At 38.9% G+C, this 23,061-nt stretch overlaps 3 protein-coding genes across 5 annotated transcripts; 2 read left to right on the top strand and 1 right to left on the bottom strand.

Moving 5' to 3' along the window:
• Positions 1 to 20: 20 nt before the first annotated feature.
• Positions 21 to 11,316, bottom strand: LOC131881662 (type-1 angiotensin II receptor-associated protein-like). 3 transcript variants are annotated; one of them, XM_059228592.1, is made up of 7 exons: positions 11,161 to 11,263; positions 10,911 to 10,963; positions 10,013 to 10,225; positions 9,812 to 9,944; positions 663 to 805; positions 388 to 445; positions 21 to 172 (listed from the first exon to the last, which is right to left on the bottom strand). In XM_059228592.1, the coding sequence occupies exons 3-7, from the start codon at positions 10,203 to 10,205 to the stop codon at positions 163 to 165; spliced, it is 537 nt and encodes a 178-aa protein (XP_059084575.1). In that variant the 5' UTR covers positions 10,206 to 10,225; positions 10,911 to 10,963; positions 11,161 to 11,263; the 3' UTR covers positions 21 to 162. The 3 variants fall into 3 exon arrangements, with proteins under 3 accessions (XP_059084575.1, XP_059084573.1, XP_059084574.1); XM_059228590.1 differs by lacking the exon at positions 388 to 445; XM_059228591.1 differs by lacking the exons at positions 388 to 445; positions 10,911 to 10,963 and having other exon boundaries at positions 11,161 to 11,316.
• LOC131881661 (uncharacterized) lies at positions 2,040 to 9,442 on the top strand. The gene is made up of 2 exons (XM_059228588.1): positions 2,040 to 2,315; positions 8,396 to 9,442. Exons 1-2 carry the CDS (start codon positions 2,306 to 2,308, stop codon positions 9,268 to 9,270), a joined length of 885 nt encoding a protein of 294 aa, XP_059084571.1. The 5' UTR covers positions 2,040 to 2,305; the 3' UTR covers positions 9,271 to 9,442.
• Positions 11,317 to 14,510: 3,194 nt separating the features above from the next.
• On the top strand, positions 14,511 to 22,579 carry LOC131882597 (transient receptor potential cation channel subfamily A member 1-like). The gene is made up of 13 exons (XM_059229797.1): positions 14,511 to 14,774; positions 15,043 to 15,254; positions 15,317 to 15,449; positions 15,515 to 15,650; positions 15,725 to 15,877; positions 17,103 to 17,270; positions 17,335 to 17,508; positions 18,032 to 18,216; positions 18,286 to 18,443; positions 18,503 to 18,769; positions 19,964 to 20,297; positions 21,374 to 21,639; positions 21,705 to 22,579. The coding sequence occupies exons 1-13, from the start codon at positions 14,682 to 14,684 to the stop codon at positions 22,045 to 22,047; spliced, it is 2,622 nt and encodes an 873-aa protein (XP_059085780.1). The 5' UTR covers positions 14,511 to 14,681; the 3' UTR covers positions 22,048 to 22,579.
• Positions 22,580 to 23,061: the final 482 nt, after the last annotated feature.

The raw sequence follows: 23,061 nt of genomic DNA, 5'->3' as shown, positions 1-23,061 counted from the left end.
CGAAAGCAGAGACGCAAATCTATCATCGCTTTACCGATGGTATATCTCAAATATCAAGTTATGACAACTTATAAAGGACGGAGTTAATGGTGCTCGGAGTAGCTTGTGGGAATTGGAGGGAGCTCTTGCTTAGGAGGAGGTGGAAGATTTGGATACGTTCCGTTATAGTGACCTGAAAACACAAAGAAAAAGTTCGGTTCAACATCTGATTTTTCTTCGTCCTGGTCTTTAATAAACCTTCAGTACATTTAACAACGATTTGTTACCCTGAACGTAAGAACAACACAAAAATTGCCCATATAATAGGATAAATGACCTCAAAAACTTATGCTTGACTAGAGACAAAAGCCCATATGTCGATTGATTAGCGTTAAACCCTTAAGCTACCTGTCTCTTTTTTTGCTTTTTTTCGCCTTTTTCGCCTCGGTGACCACCTCTGGAACAACTGTTTGGAAGTCAGAAGATGTAGAAAAGTTAAAAAATAAAATTAATGAACATTACAGATCCTAAGATGATGCTTAACAATAAATGTAAATAAATATTTTGGTTCCCACGAAAAACAGTGGTCTCAAATAACAGACAACGAACACTGCTATATTGCTTCATAAATCTATATATTTTTCGACGTAATATCAAAAAGGGAAAAGTCATTTGAGTCATACCTTCATTATTGTTGGTCGGTTGGTTGTTGGGAAGACCACTTACAGAGATGGTGCTCATAGTTTGGGTTGGGAGCCTTGGAATGGGACCATCGAGCTCATCTCTTTGATCCATTGACTTAAATAGGATAATGGTTGAGACCACCCTGTAATGAAATTCTCAAATTTAAATATATACAAATACAGGCAACTTGAACCTTCTTCAATGTTTGATTGCATTTTTATTGCAGAATTGAACGGTTTCAATGCAACGCTCAAAGATAATGAGCAAATATTTAAGAATGCTAATCACTCATCTGTGATGTATAAGGCTCGGAAAAAACTCTTTTTGAGGGCCAAATAATGACAAAATGTTTTTCAAAAAGCAGGAAATGATTTTTTTTTCACGACAAAATAAATCTCTAATGCAAAGATCAAAAGCAAAAAGGAACTGACTACATGAAACAAAATTTCCATAATTTTGAATCAAAGGTGTCAAGATGTTTATGACATTGTTAAATGTCTTTTATTGAACCCCCAAGTAAATGCTCTCAAATCTGGTTCCTGTGGATGCTTAATCTCATGTACTTCTCAGGATGAAGATACATGGTCTAAAAAAAGCAGATATCATTATGTATACTCTTTCTATGCGTTAAGTATTGGGATTCTAGTTGCGTTTTCAGGAAAAGCTTGAGCTTTTGCCAAATAAAGCAAGCAGGAACAATGCTCAATGTGGTAATGGCAGAGCTACTGTATTTAGTTTCGAGGCCGCCACAATCCAGGCTAGTCAAAATAATGAGGCACTCACTATCTTCTCTTATAGGTTCCTTCAATGTTCCATTTGCCCCCTCTCTAGTTCCGAGTATCGGAAACGGTTGTCTATAGTTCTTTTCTTTTCTCTTTTGTTCTTTTGTAATCGTAGCTAGATTTCTCCCGTTGTTGTAGATAGTTTTTCCGCTAATAAAGCTGTTGTTTCCACCCAATACAATACACCCAACATCTTGGCGTGTTTCGTCTTGCTTAATATTGCCCAACTTTTGGAAATTCTGGATGCTAAATTATAGCATCCACGTCCTGGGAAGGTTTTAACATGCAATTTTTCAAGAAAATTTGAAGATTCCAGTTATTTTTTGTTGCTGATAAGAACCTCAAAAAATTAGAATTAGCTTTAAAACATTATATTTGTTTCTTCCGAGCCCTGATGATGAGATTCGTTCCATGTTTTCAAAAGGCCTTATTGTTATAACGTCGTCTCTGAATTAGTCATACTGCAAGGTGCAAATCGCTTCTGTAAAAATACAGTCAGTTTGTTTTAAATCGTTATTTTAGTTGTCCTGGAGATATCCATTAGCCATTCAGTGAAAGCAATCAAAGGATTGCCAGTCGCAATGTCACTCTCATTGAAGTCAATTGGTTCATTGTTTTGCCTTATTCATCTACTGACCTATTCCCTGGCTTTTGAATTATGCACTGAAAGTCGATGCTATCCCGTGTATCAGGATAAAGCTCCGTTTATTAAAGATGATTTCTTGAAACTACATCATTGCTTTGGACTTTTGCACTTGAAGACCATTGCTAACTTTGAGGATGGACGCCTAAAGGTTAAGGATTTGGATAGGTGTACATTTGAATTTCAGAATTCGAACACTTCCATCGAAGTTTTGCCTATGAGGAAGGGTAAGGAAATTAGTATTGGCTTAAATCAGAACTCAGCATGGATCTGACTCAAATAAATCAGAAGTCATTTTGAGACGAATCCGAATTATAAAATTAACCTTCTTGGAAGGTAAAATAAATTCTACCGTGTTACTTTTAAAACACTGAGGTATTTTTGACCATGTTTTCAAAATTAATTTAGTAGAATGTAGGTAATGTCGGTACATTACCTACCTGTGCCATAAGTCTTCGGACAAATCTTACAAACAACTTCAACTAGGTCTACTTGGAGAACAAGGGGTCGAGGGTTTAGTTTTCTAAACCCCTCACCGTTGGCAACAATGAGTACCTGCAACCCCCTCCAGAAGGACGATGCCTGGCGATGATGAAGTTGGTCGCAACAATACCAGGACCGTAGATCCGCAAAATATTTTTTTTGCGAAATTTTTCCATAATTCTTTTTAAACACAAAGAGGCAAAACTAAGATCACCTGGTGAAACGAAAGGTTTAGCTGCATGTGCCAAAATAATCCTGTGATTATTTTTTTCATAAAATCTTTCTTAATCACTGAGCTACAAGTTATGAAAGACGTGTCCCAGGACTTATGGCACACCCGGTATATCCCCAATTTACCACTAAGGTTTTCATATACCTTGCTCATGATATTGGGATCCAACCGTTCAAAGCAGGCTTGTGCTTAGATGTGAAAGAAATGTTAGCATTGCAATGGGAATAACATTGGGTCATTTAAATAGCAGCTGACTGATGAGTAGTGTTCTCAAACTTATCCAAGTAACATTTACTTGCATCTAGGGCTCTTAATTGCATCTTTTGGCATCCCGAACCTGTATACCTGTATTTGCATCATTTGCATCTTTGGTCCAAGGGGGGGGACTACGGGGGACAAGTCAAAGCTGTTGTATAGACAACACTTGTGATTGTTATGGAAGTTGGAAGTTTAGCCTTAGACTCTTGAGATGCTGATCCGCTTGAATCAGAGCCACAGTTATTAGACTATGTGAGTCCAGCTTAACAAATTGCTTTACATACCTTAGTATGCCATTACAATATAAAGTATCTTTGAAGTTTAATTGCATTTTTATTTGCATCCTGGGCTTGTTTTTTGGCATCTTTATTTGCATCTTGAGGTCCTCTTTTATGCAGAATTTTGAGAACCGTACTGATGAGCTTTCAGTAGATCTGGGAAAAAAGGTAGAAAAATTGGCCAAAAAAGGTAAGGAAAAAATTAGCCATAAAAAGGTTAAAAACCGGTAAATTTTGCAGAAAAACGTTAAAGATTGTTGTAACTTTGTCAAAAAGGTAAGGGAAAATGCATTCATTTACTCCATTATTTTTGGGCACAAAGCATTTGTTCTCTTCAGCCACCTGTGACGTCACTCCGCGCCTAAAAAAGGGTGAAAGTACATGGACAAGTACTTGAAACACATGTGCATTACCTTTACCTTTGATGGGTAGCTTTTTTAGAAGCTTTTATAAAATGTGTATTTTTTGGCAATGTAAGGGGGCCAACTTTAGCAATCCAAAGGTATCTTTAAAAGTAACGCTTCATGTCTGCATGGAGGCCGCCGATCCTGATTCTGCAAGACTTGACCATCCAAGATTGAATCATTGTTATAACAACATGTGACTGCAAGCACCCTAGGGAGCTTGATATGAATTCATTCAAACAAAGAAAGAGGTGGACTAGCATGAGGAAGTTGATGTTATTGACATCTGGCATCATATAATAAATTATCACATTGGTGTCATTGGTTAAATGAATATATTTTTAGGCTATGCATTTCATGAGCATGTGCTCGAACCGTCACAAAAAAAGCGCGCGAAATCCAAGCTAAGAGCCTTGTGTGACCCCCCTGCATTGAATGCGAAGTAAAACCATATTTTCTTTAAACCGAAGCAAGCCAAAAACAAGTCATTGACATTTAATGAATCCAGAGTATAAATGAGTTCAATCCATTGAAGATCAGTCCCATCAATATAGGGTATAGGCACCTTTAAGCTACAGCTGACTGATGACGTCATATTAAAAAGGAAAGGTAAACAAATCTCCTGGGCGGTCACTTTTCCAGCGCTACTAAGACTATTGAACACATTTAGCATTCATTCCTCCAAAATTTCAATGAAGCTGTTCTACCATTACACTCAACGTTCAAGAGTTCTAGAAGGATGGATGAATCGCATCCACGGGAATCTCTTACAATCAGTGGACTCGGGCAAATTTTATTCAGAGGCCATCGCAGTGGCCAACTCTTCTGAAAGATGATATTCACCCACCCTTTTAGCTGTCCGCTTTTCCGGATTGGCCGAGGATAGGGATCTCCTTCACAAATTCCAATTTGATTTCCAGAGCAGTCGCTCTACCACCTCGGCAGTTACTCTCCTCTATGAAATTGTCCAATCTTTGTGGATCTCTCCTCAAGCACCATCAACCCAACTTTCCTCCACCAACCATCTCAAATCATCAATAGTCAAAGCTAGGGCCAGGATCGAAAACATTTCCAATAGACTTCCCATTAAGAATCTTCCCTCTCTAATAGTTCTTCAACTCTTCCGGACCTACATCAACCCAATTTTCCTCCACTGCCTTCCGCCCAATCCGCCCTCAAATCCGCCGATGCCACCTTCACCAAATTCCTCAAACGATTTCTGTGCGTTCCCCAATATGCCAAAAATGCATGGAGGTATTTTTACAGCCAAAAATCGGGCTGGCCAGGTTAGTGTCCCAATGTTGGGAACCTGACCTTTCCGGAGGTGACGTCCGGACACAAGTTGTCCTTCTCGGTCAAGGACGTACTAACACCCTACTGTCCTTGGCCTGACATCCCTTCTGAATATTGGCGGTCACGCACGTTTTTCCGGCTCCGGTCCAAATGTCATCAACGGCGGGAGCAAAAACAGGATCTGTTCAATCTGACCCACCCAATCTTCTGCAGTAATCAAGATTTTCATCGCTTGTCTCTACCCAACTGTTGATGTACTGGCTGTGATTCTCCTCTTCACCTTTTTCATGTAGACTAAGCTCAAAGTATGGAACCCTCCTAACAGGGGATATTGGCCGTATAGAGAAAGTGCAAAGAAGAATCCCCAAGTGGCGCAATTCTTATCCGAACAGAATATCTTCACTCTCTTCAAACATTAAAAGAGAGATGTATTTTCTTCGACTTCCCTCTTATGTTGAAGGTGTGCTTAAGACTGTTAACAATATCACTTCTTTGGGACCACCAATCTTTGCGATCACTTTTCTTAGCTCGTGAAGGATCAGATTTGATGAAGACGCGCAAATTAGAAAATGGGCCTTTTTTGGAATTAAATGTCAAATCTCGTACACGTTACCATTCATTTTTATGCGTTCTGCTTGTATATGGAACACTTATGCCTGAAACATTCTTAAACAGTGAGTGCGTTTAAAAAACTTTTTTCCTAGCATGGTTCCAAATTATAAGTCCATTAATAAACCCCTTCTGTTATCAATTCGATGTTTGAGTAGTTCACACAATAAACAATTCTAGTCATAATTAGTGTGATATATCATGCTAGTCAGGTATTTTATCGTTCCCACCATTTAATTCAAATTTTCTGATATCGATTTCTGCCTGCAAGTGCTCATCTGCTTGTATTCATGTGGAAAGGTGTATTAAACAAATTCAGCATTTCAAGATACTCAACTTCACCCGCGAAACCTTTTGCAACATAATGACATAACGGTTCAGCTTGCTCAATTATTTACATAAAATACAAGATTCGAGTCTGATTAGTAATGGTTGGCAATAAGTACTAACCCAAGATTCCAGTCAAGATGGAAGATGACTGTCCCAAGAATCTCCGTCGATTTGATTAAGCTGTTGTATTAGGAAATGAGATGTGACAAGTGACCGCCCAAGGACGAATCAAAATGGAGGTTTCGTGACCCTTTTTCTCAGAAGGTTGAGTTTGACATCAGCTTAAAGGTCCCTATTGCGAAACTATTAGGATTCAGCGGCCTGACGTCACAAAATGGGAGCAAAATATGAACAAGGTTTGTCATTGGTTTAAAGTGCGGGTGAACAAAGCCGAAGGAGCAATGCGAGCAGTCCCTGTCAAAGTAAAAAGGCAGGAAATTCAAAGTGATCGAAAATCGTCATTTTCAACGTCGAAGTTTCATATGTTCCAGTCAATAATTTTGTCTAAGAATGTTACTTCAACACGACATTTTTGTAGCCGTTTCAGAATCAATCACAATTAGAATCCTTTTTGCATCATACTCTGGGCTAGAAGGAAAATCCTTCAGACCAATACATAAATCTCAAGCTAGAGGTGATGTCAAAAATGATAGTGGAGGTTTTGTGACCGCTATGTGAAAATGAGAGCTTTTGTGACAAAGAAGCAATTATTTCCATGCCAATTTTGAATAATGTTATTGTTTACAATATTTGGCTAGCACGCCTTAGCTTATCAGCAACGACCCATCTTTAAAGGCCACCTATTGCACCCGCTCCCATTTCTGAACTTAATTACAATGGGCCGCGTGAGGGATTTTGTTGCGGACCTCGCCAAAACGGGCATGAAAGCCAATGAAATCAAAAATTTGGTCGACGCCGCCCATGGCCCTTCTGCCATGACCATTGGGCAAATATTTAAGATCGTGGCCTCTGTTAAGGCTGGTGAGGACACGGATGACAAAGGGCATCAAAACCCCCAGAAATGGAAATGGGTCCGGACTCCGAAGCTTATCGCTGCTGTTAGCAAATATGTGGATGAGGATCGCCGTGTAACCACCAAGCAACTTGCCAGTGAGTTTGATTTCTGCCATGGAACGATTGAAAATATTCTCCACCTCGATCTTGGCCTTGTAAAGAAGTCGGCAAGATGGGTGCCCAAGCTCCTCTCTCAAGACCAGAAAGCTGCGCGAGTCCTGTGTGCCAAAGGCTTCAAAAAACTGTATTTCAACCATGGAGAAGCAGTTTTGAGGTCCGTGATAACTATGGATGAATCTGCAGTGTCCTTCCACACACCTGAGACCAAGGAGCAGTCCAAGCAATGGCTAAAAAAAGGCACACCAGGGCCGACAAAGGCCCGAGTCCACGCTTCACGGAAAAAGCAGATGGTCATTGCCTTTTTCGACTATAATGGCATGGTCTATGAAAACTATGTCCCAGTGGGCACCGGAGTTGATTCCGCCTACATCATCGACGTCATGGGAAGGTTCTTGAAGGTTTTGAAGAAGAAACGACCAGAATTAGTGGAGAATGGGTGGCATTTGCATTGGGACAATGCGCCCGTTCACACCGCCAAGACCACGGTGGAGTACTTGGCCACCCAGAGCATCAAAGTGATCCCCCACCCCGCTTATTCCCCAAATCTTGCCCCAGCAGACTTCTTTTTGTTTCCAACTGTTAAAGGACATCTCTCCGGTGATCACATCAACGGCAATACCATCAAAACTGATTGGGAACGGGTGGTTGGTGCCATCCCCAAAGAGGACTTTGCCAATGCGTTCCAGAAGTGGGTGGAACGATGGAACAAGTGCATCCAGCTCGAGGGGGATTATGTTGAGAAATGTTAAAATATATTTTTTTTTCTAGTCAAATAGAGTGCCACAAATGAAGGACTATCATTTGTTTTTGACATCACCTCGTAATGTCGGCAAATCCCTTATGTACTGCAAACTTGATGATGGTCCAAATGCAAAAAAAACCCTCCAAATTGCCCCTAAGCTAGATTTCAAAGAGATTGCCGCTTCTTTCATTGAATGATCATTTATCAAACAAAAATTAGTGGCTAAGATTAATAGAGAAGAGAATGTTTTACCTAACATGACTTCGCTAAAGAATTGGCCATACGCAAAGTTAGTCACCCTTGGAAAATGATGAATTTTCGAAGCTGCCGACCTCATATTAGACCACCTACACTTTCAAAATGAGGTAGTGCCACGTACGTGGTTTCGTGAACGCACATTTTGCAATGCGACAAGCTAAAAGTATAGTGTCACAGTTCACAATGTACGTTCAAGAAACCACGTGTTTTTTTGCCATTGATTACAGGGGTCCATTACAGTTGAAACATCCCATACACATATTGCATGCCGTTAATCTTCTTACAGACTTTCAATTTTGCTCATACGGTACCGAGGAACCAACGTGCATCACCAATTCTCAACAAATGGCACCCAAACGATTACCTCCACTCCCAAGTGGTGACCCTTGGTTGTCTCAATCAGTGGGCCAAATCAGCTCAGGGGTTTTGGTATGTGGTGGCTTTAAAGGCAAAGTTGACGATCCTTCATTGTGCCACTTATTCAACCAAACCTCTAAGCAATGGCAAACGTTCCCGCATTTATTAATTGGTGCTGACAAATCCCTCATGATTAGCAATGCCGAAAAAGTAGCCCTGATTGGAGGACGAATAAGCAAGAATGAAGGCACTAAATCAATTCAAATATTCAATGGAACAGCATGGATTCTGGGCCCAGAAATGAATACTAAAGGCTGGGGTGCGAAGAGTGTTGCACTGAATCAGTCCCATCATCTGGTTGTGGGTGGCTTCGAACCCTCTCTACACTTTAATAACGATGTTATCCTCTTTGACTTGGACTCCGAGACCGTTCATACAATTGCATCTTATCCCCAATCTACAGTAATTGTGGGTGCTATGAAGTACTCGCATGAAAGAAAGGACTTTGTGATATGCTTTGGAGATCAGTCTACTCCCGTGGATAAGATCATTTATAAACTGGATTTGGACCACTTCACATGGAGCAAGTTTGAGGGAGAAACTCCTACGACATTCGTAGCTGGGAAGTCAATGGCGATTAGTTCCAATGTCATGTGGATTGCATTGGTTTATGACGTACGGTGGGAGGCAAGTCCATATCATTACAAGTTGACCATAGAAAAGGGTCAGGCTAAATGGGACAGATTGCCTTCTTTACCTATCGGAGTTGTCATTGGAACCCAAGAAACAGAGCTTATTGAGTGACTGAGCTCATTATACAAGGACTTGCATTACTCCCCAAACCAGGTCCATCAAGCAGCCTAAACTTAAAGCGGAGAGGGAATAGATAAATATTGTGTGATATTATGTGTGACAAACATAACAACTATGAAATTATTTTACGATTAAAATCAAATAAACATAAGGTTTCAAAGGATTCTACTAACAATCTAATCTGTATTACATTGCAAATCCACGATATGCAATGAACCAAAGTAGCTCAAAGTGAAGCTCGCGGGCCGTACATTTTTTCCACGCTTGAAAGTTCTCTCATTTTGCATGTAATTCCATTTGTTCATTGGAAGTATTTTGAGTCAAGGGAAAAAGTGTTGAAATTCCATTTTTTTAACAAAAAATACTATTGCAGATTATGATGATTAGCTCCTAAAACCAAAGTTAAATGACTTAAGGATAAAAGTTTGCGTATGCTTGGAAACTTGACAAGGCATGTTTTTCAATTTATTGTAGATATTTGGAGGAAGTGGGAACCATTGGCTTTTCTCTTCAATATTTATAGTTCACTCACCTTAAGATCAGGTTGAAGATGGCCATGACAGCGCTAAACTCTGATGTAGAATTGCCGTATTTGGGGTAAAATAACGCGATGACAATAATGTCGAGAACGATGCATAGCAAATTGATAGCCATCGCAATTATCACTGAAAAGAAAAGGTCAAACAAGACATCATTGTCAATTCTGTCCACTATTGGCACGTCCATTTCCAACCTGGCGTAGGAGACCTTTTCTCATGGAGAGCCCACAAAAGGGTCAGAAGGAAGAACGTATTTTGAAAGGTCAGGGCACTGCCACTCCAACGGCCCAATTCAGACCAAGCAGAGAATAGGAAATGGATCAAGAAGACACATTGCAGCAATGCATCCGGACTGTTCCTCCACTGATTGAATGAGAGGCGTGTCATACTGATGATTGAACTGAAAACTAAACGAAATACAAGGAGTGAATCCAAGCAAATGCAATCGTATTGTATATATTGAAGTTCCAATTTTTTTGGGTCCGTTCATTACCAGACTTAAATCTGGCAATGTTAAAGATACAAGTCAAAATGAAACCGACATGATTATCTATGTTATGAATTTCAATTTGGAGGGGATTGAAGTTGTGACGATTGACCACAATTTATCGCCTCTCCGCAATCGAAATCAAGGGTAATAAAAACTTGAATGGTGCTCAAAAATTATAATCTCATAAATGAAATCTGCCCTCCTAGTAAATGTCTTATCTTTTCCAAGGAAATATGTTAGGTGAAAAATGAGCTTATTTCTAGGTGAAGGTAAAACATGTAAGGTATTGGAATTGCTGTATTTGATGTCGGAAAAAGCAATGAAATATTTTTTCTTTGTCTGAGTGGGCACGTAAAATCAGTCTTTTCATTACTGATCAACTTTAATTCCATGTTCATTTCACTTCGCCGACAATAATTCTCATTTCATTCATATTCTTTGAATAACTTGATTGCTGTTTTCGAGTTTGAATATATGTGATTTTTCAATCTGTTTGATAAACCAGCAATTTTGAATAGTAATGTTATTTTTCCATTCAACCTTGGAACAAAGCCAGCAATCCGAGATGGTTAAAGTAACTCGTTTGATATACTATTACTTACTTTCAAACCGCACTGAATAAGCAACTTTGGATGAATCGTCGTCTTTTGTCTATCTGTAAATATGTATATACCTATAAATACTTTTCTGTGTCTCTAAATCTGTCTTATTCACCCGATATCAAATCACACCAAACCACTTCAAAAATCAACATCTGTGACAGAACTCTGATCTCAACTGGTCTGATTGGACATATGTGATTAACTCGTAAAAGTATCAACGTTTACTTGGTCAACGTTTGATTTGACTTACCTCAGATCAAGTGGGACTCAAACTGAGTATCGTGTTCAAATAGCGAAATCATACACTCGATCGAGATACTAACGAACTTGTCCCTCTTATTCCCAGCGATGACGAAATAACTTTTAAAGGCGATGATTACATAGTATTGATACTCATGAAACACATTCAATCACAAACAACAAATACTTCCGTGCAACTCTAAGCCACACCGCAAAAAGCAAATGTGCCTCCAGTACAGAGATAAACGAAGCTGTCGGAGCACCAGGTGTGCTAACCTTGAACATTCCTTCTGTCTTCCTCCGTGTCCTCCTCCTTCTTTTGGTATTCTTTCTCCCGTCTCCAGAATCTTTCCTCCATATCCTGCAACCCACGTATTCTCGATGAACCCCCCCCCCCAAGTCAATGTGTTCGGGACATAACAGGCAAAAAAATTCGGGTACAGGGTGCGGCAGAAGGTAAACGTCAAACGAGAGGATTAACGTGTCATCTTCGTTTATCCGTGTTGGTAGAAGATTTTAAGATAGCTTTGAAAAACTCCTATGATGCGGCTTAGGGGCCTATATTCCTAACGTCAGATAGCCCAAACGAATTGGGAAGAGGTAGATTGCTGAATAAACTACTTGGTAATATCCCTGAAACGACATTTTTTCCTGACTTTAGATGTCGTGGGTCACTAATTATATATAAGATTTGGATAATATCAGTCAAAAACAACTCACACGCAAGATAAATATATAAAAATAAATCGGACCAATCGGACCATTATTTGGCAGAGGTTAAGTCATAAAGCGACATCTGAAGTGGGGAATGAAAACCATCGTGTAGGGTAGGAAGCTTATTGAAGGTCGAAATCAAGTATTAACTGGGAAGCTAATGAAAATAGAGTTAAAATACTTTGGCCATCATCAATAATGAACAATGCTTAAAGTCGTTGAGCATTGGTAAAGAATAGCTTTTTCGTATAATAAATTAGCTGAATTATTTGTCATTCCCGTGCGATTGATTGATATGGCCTTTGATCACATGAAAATATCACAAACAGAATGAAACAATTGAGCCATTTTGTGAGTTTCATTAACAAACATCATTTTGTTTACTCTTGGGTGAAATATTTGGCGTAAATTAAATAAAGAAAGACATCAAAGATATATTCACATCATCGTATCCCGGGCTAAAAAGCAAAATGAAAATAACACGCAGATTCTCGGTGATTTCAAAGTCACAATTGCATTCGCTTCACATCTTTTCAATCTTTGTCTCAACAAATTCGACAAAATTGAAATATGCGCGGCCTATTTTAACCAGGATCAAACTAGTGCCCTGTGTTGGAAATCCGAAACGATTTCCATTTCGCCCAAGCATGTTGAAGTCATCCGTGACAAGTTCAGAGTAATGATTCCGAAGGCTAACGAGGTTTTCGACAATGGCTGCGCCCGGAAGCTTGATGTTCTAAGTCTATTTTGATGCAAAATCAGAATATTGTAGGCCCGGGTGGTGTTAACCGACTTCAGCAAAATGAATACAGCTAAATAATTTTTAGTCGTAGAATTCTCTTTTCGAGAAATTATTTTTCGAATATTAGAAAAAAACTGTTACTTTCGTCTTTTCGAAAATTTGACTGCACCTAAAAACCGAAAATTGTTGTTGTACATTTCGAATTTCCCGCTCTTTTTTAACGTGCTCAAGGACTCCCTAGAGTGCATTATGAGTAAATGTCATACCAAAGGTTAAGAATTAGAATCAGAAAAAGGATTTAGACGGAGAAAAACTGGCATGTACAAGTGAACATTACTATATGTATGGTTTTGCTATCCGAGCCATTCCCCTTACAAGCCAAGTAAAATTTGTGCTTTCTAAAGGTATACTTCAGTGCCCAAATATAGTATGCTCAGAAAGAAGCCAGAATATATAAGCTTTCAAGTAAAGCATCTATGATAGTTAAGTTACTTAATGTACCCAATAGAGGGCGACAGTTCCCCAGGGGCTAGGGTTCAAATGTTGCTTGCGGTAGTCACCCTTGTCGGGGGAAGACGGGGTGCACTGGTTTACTTCGATGTCAGAGTTTCCCGGTTAGATTCTCTTCCCCAACCTTTCTCGTGGAGACTTCTAGACACTAACTACGCCTACAGATGAAGAACTAAACTGATATGGAAATGACACTGCCCATCAAAAATAGTATAAGGACGTTGTTGATAACGTTGCTACGGGGCTAGATTCAACCCGCCGACACACAAACACACTTGAAGTCTAGTCAGCCGTTGCAGAAATTTAATTACGAAAAAGCTATACAAGATTGACCTCACCATATATATTATAATTTCTTATCCTTCCTCTACTAAAATATTCATCTTTCCATCATCTTTCACATCGTTCCCATATCCCTTTTTCCTAATCAACACATGCAATGACATGTAAAATAAAGAGTCTTTTCGAACTCTTCATCCTGTGCCTTAAAAATCAGTATGTATACTAAGGCAAGAAGACATGAAATTCTAGACATGAGTGGTTACCCAATCTCTTGTTCTTTTTCTTATGTCATCAATGATTTTACACCTGTGCAAACAATTCCAAAAAATATTTCTTTTTCAGCCTAAGTTATTACACAAATGATCAAAATATATCAAGCGAATGCATTTCGGCTTTGAGAGCACCTCGTACGTGCTGCTAAACATACAAAGGCGGTAAACAGTATTGTAATATTATGCATGTACCATGATGAAGGCCACGAGAAAGTACTTGCTGTCGATGTCAATGAAGGAAAGCCACGATGAACGTACACAAACCATGGTTTCGGGAAAGTTCTTCATTGAGAATTCATTCTCGTCGTCCCTTTCGGATCAACGATTCAACGAGGACTCGGGATGTGGAAACTCGCTTGGGGAATAAGGTACGAGAGTGAATGAACTTGGCAGTCGTGCTCCAATTACAAGCCCAAAACTACTTGTTAATTGGGCGTTGTCTCGTTTTCCATGCTTAGCCGCTTTTTTCTCATGACACTGGCAAACAACAATACACTAGATGGCATTTTTCCAAACATTTAGCCAAATTAAAATACAAAATCTGACAACATTTCCATTTATTTCACTTTTCGAACCTAAAAAACATGATAATGAATTTGACAATACTTTTATTACTACAAAATATAGAAAATACACAAACATTTGAAAAAAGTGTAAAATGTATATTAGCAAATATAGTAACACTGATGGGCGTTTCTACAAACACTTGAATTGAGACGACACTCCCTTTTAATAGTATTTAAATATTCAGCTCCAATTTAGAAAGCATTGCTTAGAACAAACTAATAAAGGAAAGCAGCCATGAAAATATAAATAAACAAATATGCAACGCCCTCAACATCACTCCTGTTGGAGAATGGGAACATACCTTTCTGCGCGGAGCACCTTTTCTTTTACCAGTGTCCTTGGGAAAATGATACCAATTGTAAACACAACGTGCCTATTACCAGCCAAAATAGTTTTGGTACAAGGGGCGAAGTTTATTTAACTACCCGTCATCATCAGATTGCAATGATGACAAGTGAACGGTATAAGGTGTTTTCGCCGGAATTAGTCGACAAGCATCCGCTAACAGGTCCACATTCCGAGGATACAGTTCCCAAGGTATGGCTTTTTGAGCTTGCTGATTTAGAAAAGTACTGAAGAGTGATGAGGAATCTAGGCCTTCTTGGAGGTGTTGAAGGACAAAAATTAGATTGACATGTTATCGGCTTTCCGCGAAAGCTCTCTTTGAGGGGGTTCCTGTTCCAGTGTTAATGATGATGTACACCTGAGACATTCATTGCTGAAAGATCTTACAGAACTGGTCAATGTCTAACCTTGTGCTGTAGTTAAGGGTTTAGTAATATTACAACGTGTTCGTGGGTTCCAGGAACTTATCGCCATGATCAAGCCGCTAAGGAGGTACCAAAAGCACTCTGATTCAAAAGATTCCGGAATCTCGTTGGACTTGGACTTCAACAAGAAACTTCACTTCGCTGTGTGGCCTTGCGGCAAGTTTGAAGGTTTCTTGGAAGCGGTCAATCAAAACCCGGAGGCCATCCATTGCAGATATGGATTTAGCAACGAGACCTTGCTTCACAGGTTCGTAGCGAAGCACAATTTGTTGTTGAGATAACTTGACTAAGTTTGACATTTTCCAACAGAGCCTGTCGGTATGGGAACCAACAGGTCTTCGACTATCTATTGGCCAATGACGCCGTGTTAACAGCCCGAAACAAGGCTGGAGCTACTCCGATCCATCTGGCCAGCAAGTTCAAGCGAGTCAAGTTTATTGAGGTACGGAAACCATTTTTGTTAATGTCATTCGATTTAGCCGTCATTTTTGGTGTCTTGATCTCCAGGACCTTCTGGCAGCTGGCGTTCCTTGGGACGAATGTGATGATCAGGGTGACCAACCCATACACTATGCGGCAATGTCTGGCTGTGTTGAAAGTGTTGGATTGTTGGTAAAGGCAGGCGCTTATAAATGCAGCCCAGGTACGAAAAAAAATAATTTCATGTTACTGTTCACTTTTAACCAGGAACTCTTGAATGTTAAATTTCAACATTAGGATTCCGCGGCAATACCATCGTCCATTACGCAGCTCGGGGTGCCAAATTGGAGCTGATTGAAGACATCTTTGCCGGTGGATGTACTGTGATCAATAAGGTGAACGATCTCACGGAGTCTCCTTTACATTTGGCGGCCAGTTCGTACACAGCAGGTATATTTTTGCTGAATCATTTTTTTAATACCCAAACCTCATGTCAAAAGGCTATGAAATTACAAACATTTGTTGTGTGCTACACATTTACTTGAACAGGGGATATTTGTGATGGCTTCCTTTCGAAACAACCTAAACTCACAACTTAATACCACAGGATAATTGATGTTTTTAATCTAAGTAAAATATCTACATAAAGTACTCGTTAATGATTTTTGGTAAAAAAGTGACTGAATGCGTACATATTTTCCATGACTCAGAAACTGTTTCCGATCGAAAAGATGTAAAAATAATTAGTATCTAAATTTGTCTTGCCCTATGATTTCTTTGTCGCTCATACCAATCTTTAAGTGATCTGAGCCCAATCTAATCTAAACATTACAATCAGAGGGGTATTAAAAAGTCCAGATCTACCGTGCATTCAAGGACCAGCTCAGTCTGCCAACTCAAATTCGTTGGTAGAACAAATATTAGTGCTGGGACGAGTCCGACAAATGTCAGACTCGTATGAGTCCTTTTGTTTTTTTTTACTTTTTGCCGGACTCGCGAGTCCGGTATCGAGTCTTTTACAAAATAATCAAATCTAACAAAAAGACTCTTGCAAAATTCTAAGAAAAATGAATATCTTTTTTTGACGAGTCCAGACACGAGTCATTTTTAAAAAACTCAAGTCCGGCCAATTTCTCCAAAATTAAGTAAAAGACACAAGTGCACTCGGACTCGAGCCCGGACTCGCCCCACCACTACCAAATATCGTATAAAGATTAAATGTTAATAAATAGACAAATTATAACTTTTCATTTAAATACTATGGACGATTACATTCCCTGTAGCGGTTAAAAAAAGCCCGTAAAAAAACAAACAAGAAAAAAGTCCCCTAACAAGTTAGACTGGGTTGCCTACATTTATGAAGCATCACCTCACAATTTTGAAGTAATGACTAGCTTATGAATAATCTTATTTTGATTGGCGCGATTGTCCACCCCATTCCATTCATTCTTAAAATAAAAAATATCAATAGCCGAGAAAATATCATTTAACTTTTAACATAAATTTTGACCTCATTTTATGAGAAAACTATTAAAACTCCAAAATCCCATTAAATGATAGCCAGTCATCTGGTGATCAAAATTATTTATGCTCTTTTTATATCAGCAATGTCTTCCCTTGTCTTTTGGTAGAGTTTGAATTCCACGACTAATATGTGTCTTTGAATTCATTGCAGATCCTAATCAGGGATTGGCAGTAATCAAACGAATTTTACACTACGGAGGTCAACTTAATGCCCGGACCATTTGGGGTGATACGGCCGCTCATTATGCGGGTCGATGGGGGTCGCCCACGGTGCTGTCCTTTCTCTTGTCCGAAGGGATTGAAGTTGGCAAGGAAGTTGGTAAGAAAGGACCTCCATGAGTCATAAGTAAAGGTCTTGAACATAACCATGACGTTGATTTCAGATACTGGCCATGATTCTTTCTTTGAGAAGCTCGAGCTACCAGCCGAAATGCGAGAGGATTTTAAGTACACCCTGTTGCAAAAGGTGGCCAAATCAACTTGCATGGAAAAAGCGCACATTGTTCTGAACAAGATAATGGACGCCAGGATCAAGTTGGCTCAGAATATGTATTACAGTAAGCGTTCTCTATGTCATTTATTATAATTTGTACTTAGGCTATCTTTGTAATGGAAGTCAATTATATCAACAATAACTAGACACGAAATGTGAACAAACACGAAGGCGGTATTTATCCAACTTCATGAGGTGGTAATCGTCGAAATCATCTTTAGTTGGACCATTAGCGCAGACATATCATGATTTAGTGGGGGCTAAAGGGCATTGGCTTAAAGTTGCAAAAGGTGGAGTGAGTAAATTAGTTGCTTAAGTATGATAATATTGTAATGAGCAGCAAAAATGCAATAAGTGGGACAATCAAATAGCTTTCATTTTAATCAATGGTTCATTGAGCAGGCAAAGCAAGAACATACCTTCATATTCATATTTCTTGCTCTTTATTTTATATAATGATAGCATTCATTGAAAATGAAAATGAAAAAGAACTGAGAAATAACGTTTCAATCCTTCATGAAAACCTGTTATTAATAAATACATTTACTTTTAAGACCTTGATGTTAATGAATCCTATTTGTTTTTAGGCAACCGTGGAGTTGATGATCAACAAGAGGAGATGAACAATCAGGAGAAGGCATTCCTATTCATGAGCTCTGAGTTGCAAGTAAATGGTGATCCTGATGGAGCCATTCAAATGTTTCTTAAATATTCCCCTGACTCTTTAACGCGTCTTTTCGATCGTTGTATTATCAAACCATGTCAAGCACAGGTGCCTTTAATTTCTAATGCATTCTACATAGATCTTTTTAAGTAGGATGATTGTAAATTAATGTTTCAGGTTCAAGGCAGGGTCTACATAGATATGTTTTTATTCAACATGTCCAAAGATAAATGCGGACGTTCGGACGAGTTGAATATCATTGAAAATCTGATTGCCATGGGCAAGGAAAGATTTCTGATTCATCCACTCTTTGAGCTGTTTCTCAAAATGAAATGGTAAAATGTTCATTTAAAGCTGAATCACCAAATGACGTCTTGTTTATTCCCATTTGTAGGTACAAAACGTGGTTTTATTACTTAGTTTACATCCTGTTGCACTTGATCTTCTTGGTGTCTTTGTGTGGGTTCACCCTGGCTCATTTTGGAAAGCTTGTGGAGGATATGGAGAACTACAACTACAGGGAGCGAAATTTCTGGTGGTACTTTTTGGCTACTTCCCATGCTTATATAGTGATCGTGGTCATGTCTAAGAGTCTGCAAAGTGGAGGCATGATCAAGAAAACCCATAATAGTGGACACAACACAAAGAAAAAATTTTGGAGGTAACATACAGATGGATTAAAAGAAGTACAAGGTAACTTAGCTGAACCTAAACCTACTATAAGTGGCCAGCGTCTCTACATCTGGCGGGAGGGCTAGAAGAACGAAGTGGTTTTACTGCCCAACAATAACAACGAAAGTCACGCATCCCAGAGTTAACTTGAAACTTTAATTCCACAAGTGAGACTTACTTGGTCTTTTAACATTAGTAGAGGTGTAAAAAAAAGTGCGACTATGGAGGCCAATAGGTGGACTAAAAAGGCAAGCACTTTATATTTAAATTGCAAAATAGACGCAAAGTATCTAAATTTTTTGGTTTTGTTACATTTTTATTTTAATTTAGAAAAAAGTAGACATGAAGAAAATTGATTAGCCAGGATTCATCTGAAGTGACAGATGATGAAAACACAGATTGATGCAACATTGGTTTATTTAGATCAAAAGGCAAAAAAATAACCAAGTCGATTCAAAATATGAGCCTTGTAACTTAGTTGTTTGCCCAAAATGTGTCCTTGATTAAAAGTCAGTGGCACTGATCATCACCTGAAAAAGTACATCTGGATTCCAAGGTGACCGTACAAAGTTCTGTGTAAAGAAGTCATAAAACTGCAGCCAATAGATTCTAAGTTTGGAAAAAGACATCATTGTAATGGTAAGCAATTTAAGAACAGCAATCAAAATTTTCAAAATATATCTATTCATGAATAAAGTAATTTCTACATCTATTTTTAAGTAATTAATCTGCATTACATGATATAGAAGCATTTCCTTTTGAGGATGAATGAACTGTAGACATTTACTTACATGCAGTTTTTTTTAGAGTTTCCAAAGAAATTGAAAATTATAAAAATATAATAGGGCCTTTTTCGTGTCTAGCATCTTTTTTAGAAATTGTTGACAGGTTAGATCTGCGAAGGTAAGAATCATAAGTTTGACCAAAAAGTGCAAATATGGCATTTTGCACGTGTCATACAGCTCGAAACATTATCTTTGGGCTTAACTACGTAAAGCTCTTGGTTAACTAAGGTATCCTATTATTTAAACTTCATGGCAAATCAAGAAACCAATGTTTGGCAAGTTTTCAATATTCACTTGCATTACCAATTAGTTCAACCATATAATTCGGTTTCCAACACAAAATCATTTTTGAATCTCATCCCAATCATATTAATGAATCTTACGTACTTACGTCTCAGCGTGGTGGAACAACAGCTTTATTCCACCTTCATCCTCGTAAAAGAGATCGTCATGCCTACTTTAGTAGGAGTGGTCTTGTATGGCAATCTGTCCGAGAAGCAGATGCGATACATCTTGGCTTGCTCCATCATCTTGGCTTGCTACTCGTTCATGAAGACCATCAGCCGACTTCCAAGGGTTGGTCTCTATGTCCACATGCTAAACAAGGTCATGGCCACAGTCTTGAACTTCTTCGCCTCTTATGTGTGGCACTTCTTGGGCTATGCTATTGCCTTTCACATCCTTCTCCCCGGAAGTCGGCCCTTTGGATTGTTTTCTGACTCTTTTATCAAGGTAAGGAACAGATTGGGCCATGAACCATGGTCAACAACTAATATTTCCGACATTGCGTTCTGCTTCAACTGAGACTTCCCTCTTGCCACCTTGATTGTGCATGTCAAATTTCATCTCAATGGACTGTGATTGTCTAAAGCTAAGTTCTCTTAAAGCATAAGACATTACAGAATGAATGAGCTGGCCCTCTGTAATAAACTTTTTACCAGAAGATGACAAATTCATGCATTCTGTGTGCCAATATGTTGTGAGCTTTGAGAGGGCTCAACTTTTGAACTAGTCATCCAAATGAGCTGAAATTTTAACCATTCAGTCATCATGAATTGGGATTGGGCGGCGTTACGTCACAAAAGGAAGGTTAAATGTAACCTAAGGCTGTGATTGGTTGAAAGTGCGGACAAACAAAGTCAAATAAGCAAACTGTGTCAATGTATGGGGGAGAAGGAGGGGAAAATTCAAACTGAACGGATATCGTCATTTTCAAGGTCAAATTTTTGGATGTTCAAGTTAATAATTTTGTCTAAAAATGTTACTACCATATGAAATTTTGGTGGCAGATTCAGAATCAATCATAATTAGAATCTACTTGTAACATACTCTTGGTACGAGTAAGAGGGAAAAATCGTTCAGACCAGTGCATAGATTTTGAACCAATGTTGATGACTGCCTGAATATTAAACACTGCAAACTGCCCCTTCGATAGATTGCTTAGGAGATCTTCGCTTATTTTGATTGAATCATCTTTCATCAATCGATAATGAGTTGATAAGATCAAAAGAAACCACAATTTCATCAAACTTAGTTCGGCTAAATAAGTGGGCAAAGATAAATTTGGTCACCCTTGGAAAATGATGAGTTTTCGAAGCTGCCGAGCCCGTATAAGGCATCAAGTTTAGTTAATGATGCAATAAATTGCAATTCACAAGAAGTAATTCCGATTCTTTCCAAACTTTTTTACGAAAGAAATAAATGAAATGAAAAATAAATGAAATAAAATCACCTAACCTTAAGAAGAAGAAAAATACACAATCACTTATCGGAAAAAAAAATCTAAAAATTTCATCCAAACCCTTCAGGTTATGACCATGCTTATGGGAGAGTATGACTACACCTTGTACTTTGTGGCCGATGAGAACACCTCCTTGATGGCCAGGGCCATATTTGTCGTGTTCCTGGTCGACATGTCCGTAGTCTTGATGAATTTGGTCCTGGGATTGGCTATTGCAGACATTGAAGAACTTCAGCGGAACTCCGCTGTACGACGAATGATGCAAGAGACTTGCGCCATTTTGTTCACGGAGAATATGTTTGTCATCTTTAACAAGATATGCCCTTGCACGGAGTGAGTTCCCATTCATACAAGGCCATGAGCTTCAACCCTTTAAACAGTAGAGTTTCTTTTTCCAGCCTTTTTAACACAAGTATTGTGAATGAGCGGACAATGTTGTTTCAAGACGTCATCTACTTGGATCTGGTGGACTTGGATAAAAGTCCTAATAATGTCTTGGTTTTGGAGCGTGTCATGCCGGAGAAGACCAGCTACTATCAATGTCCGCATCACATTGTGGTCAGTGTTGCCAATATTGTGAAGTCGACCCTCAATCAGAGATTGAATCCCGACAAGAAACTGGACGACAGTTTGGATGAAATGGACAAAATTCGGAAAACTCAAGCAAACATCCTGGAGACCTTGGCAAATCTTACGAATCTCATGGGAGAGCTTAATCGCCGCAAATTGGAGACCCCTTGAGCTCTAGGGACAATTGATTGTTATTCTCACTGTGTTCGATGGCATTTCTGCGTGTCCAGTGTTCCCCAAATTTGAAGATGTAATTTGCTCTAAAATAATGTACTAACAGAGTCTCTAAGTGTTAACAATCTTGATGTATTTCCCTTGCCACACCAAGAAAAAAGTATTCCCAGCATTTTAGGGGTACGTTGCGCTGTGTTTTTAGAAAAGATATTACTCATGTGATGGCAGAATGTATTTTTGTCAGTGTCGTTTTATCCGTATCAATCAAAATTAAAAATAGAAATGAATCAACAACAACACAAGGGTCGATAACCAATGGTCCTTTTCAATCTCCTCTCTCCTCTCGTTGCCGCCAAACACAGAAAGAAATACAAGAACACACTCGAAGATGCCTGACTTTCACAGGGTATTTTTCGCAGAGCATCTTATTGCTGGTCTATTCCAACACGATAAATACTCCAACCCTGCTTGGAGTAATTTCAAATCTTGCAAATGTAAAATTACCCACACTTTTAACATCCAAATAAGAATAAACATAGAGCTATGCATTGTATGCTTTAGCGTACCAATGACTTTTCATCATTATCTTTTTCCATTAAATTGTGCTAAAATGGGAAAGGAAAGTTTAGCAAAAGTTAAACCCTTAAAGTTAGTCACCAAAAATTTGTGAGGTTGTGCTTTTCTAGTACTATTTTGTTGGAAACGATGATTGCCAAATTGTTGACTTGTTATCAATCATACTGTATACAAACTCTTGTAAATTGAAAACTTATCATGTCTCAATTGTTTGGAATTTTTGCCATACTGGATTTGAAACGTCTCACAGAAGAGTTGGTGGCTTATTCGTTGTGTCACAGTACTTTGACACTCTCTTGTTCATTTCATAATCTCTTGATAAAGGCTGGCATCTTAAAGTATTCTCTCGTTTCATTGATCGGGACGCAACTACAACAAGGGAGATGGTCGTAGCGCAGTTGGTAAACGCGCGACCGAGCTATGCTCGGGTTCATA

Source organism: Tigriopus californicus, chromosome 6 (assembly GCF_007210705.1).
Source record: "Tigriopus californicus strain San Diego chromosome 6, Tcal_SD_v2.1, whole genome shotgun sequence".
NCBI classification, from domain to species: domain Eukaryota; kingdom Metazoa; phylum Arthropoda; class Copepoda; order Harpacticoida; family Harpacticidae; genus Tigriopus; species Tigriopus californicus.
The sequence above is the reverse complement of the archived record's forward strand: the minus strand, read 5'-3'. Positions and strand labels throughout refer to the sequence as shown.

Bases quoted from the DNA above. Each gene is read 5' to 3' on its own strand.
- LOC131881662 (XM_059228591.1), bottom strand. From the start codon at position 10,205: ATGACACGCCTCTCATTCAATCAGTGGAGGAACAGTCCGGATGCATTG. The intron at 806-9,811 runs GTGAGTGAACTA...ATTTCATTACAG, and splicing joins ATCTTCAACCTGATCTTAAG to GGTGGTCTCAACCATTATCC. The intron at 173-662 runs GTATGACTCAAA...TTGTGTTTTCAG, and splicing joins ACCGACCAACAATAATGAAG to GTCACTATAACGGAACGTAT.
- LOC131882597 (XM_059229797.1), top strand. From the start codon at position 14,682: ATGATGACAAGTGAACGGTATAAGGTGTTTTCGCCGGAATTAGTCGAC. The intron at 15,878-17,102 runs GTATATTTTTGC...AATTCATTGCAG, and splicing joins GGCCAGTTCGTACACAGCAG to ATCCTAATCAGGGATTGGCA. The intron at 18,770-19,963 runs GTAACATACAGA...CTTACGTCTCAG, and splicing joins ACAAAGAAAAAATTTTGGAG to CGTGGTGGAACAACAGCTTT.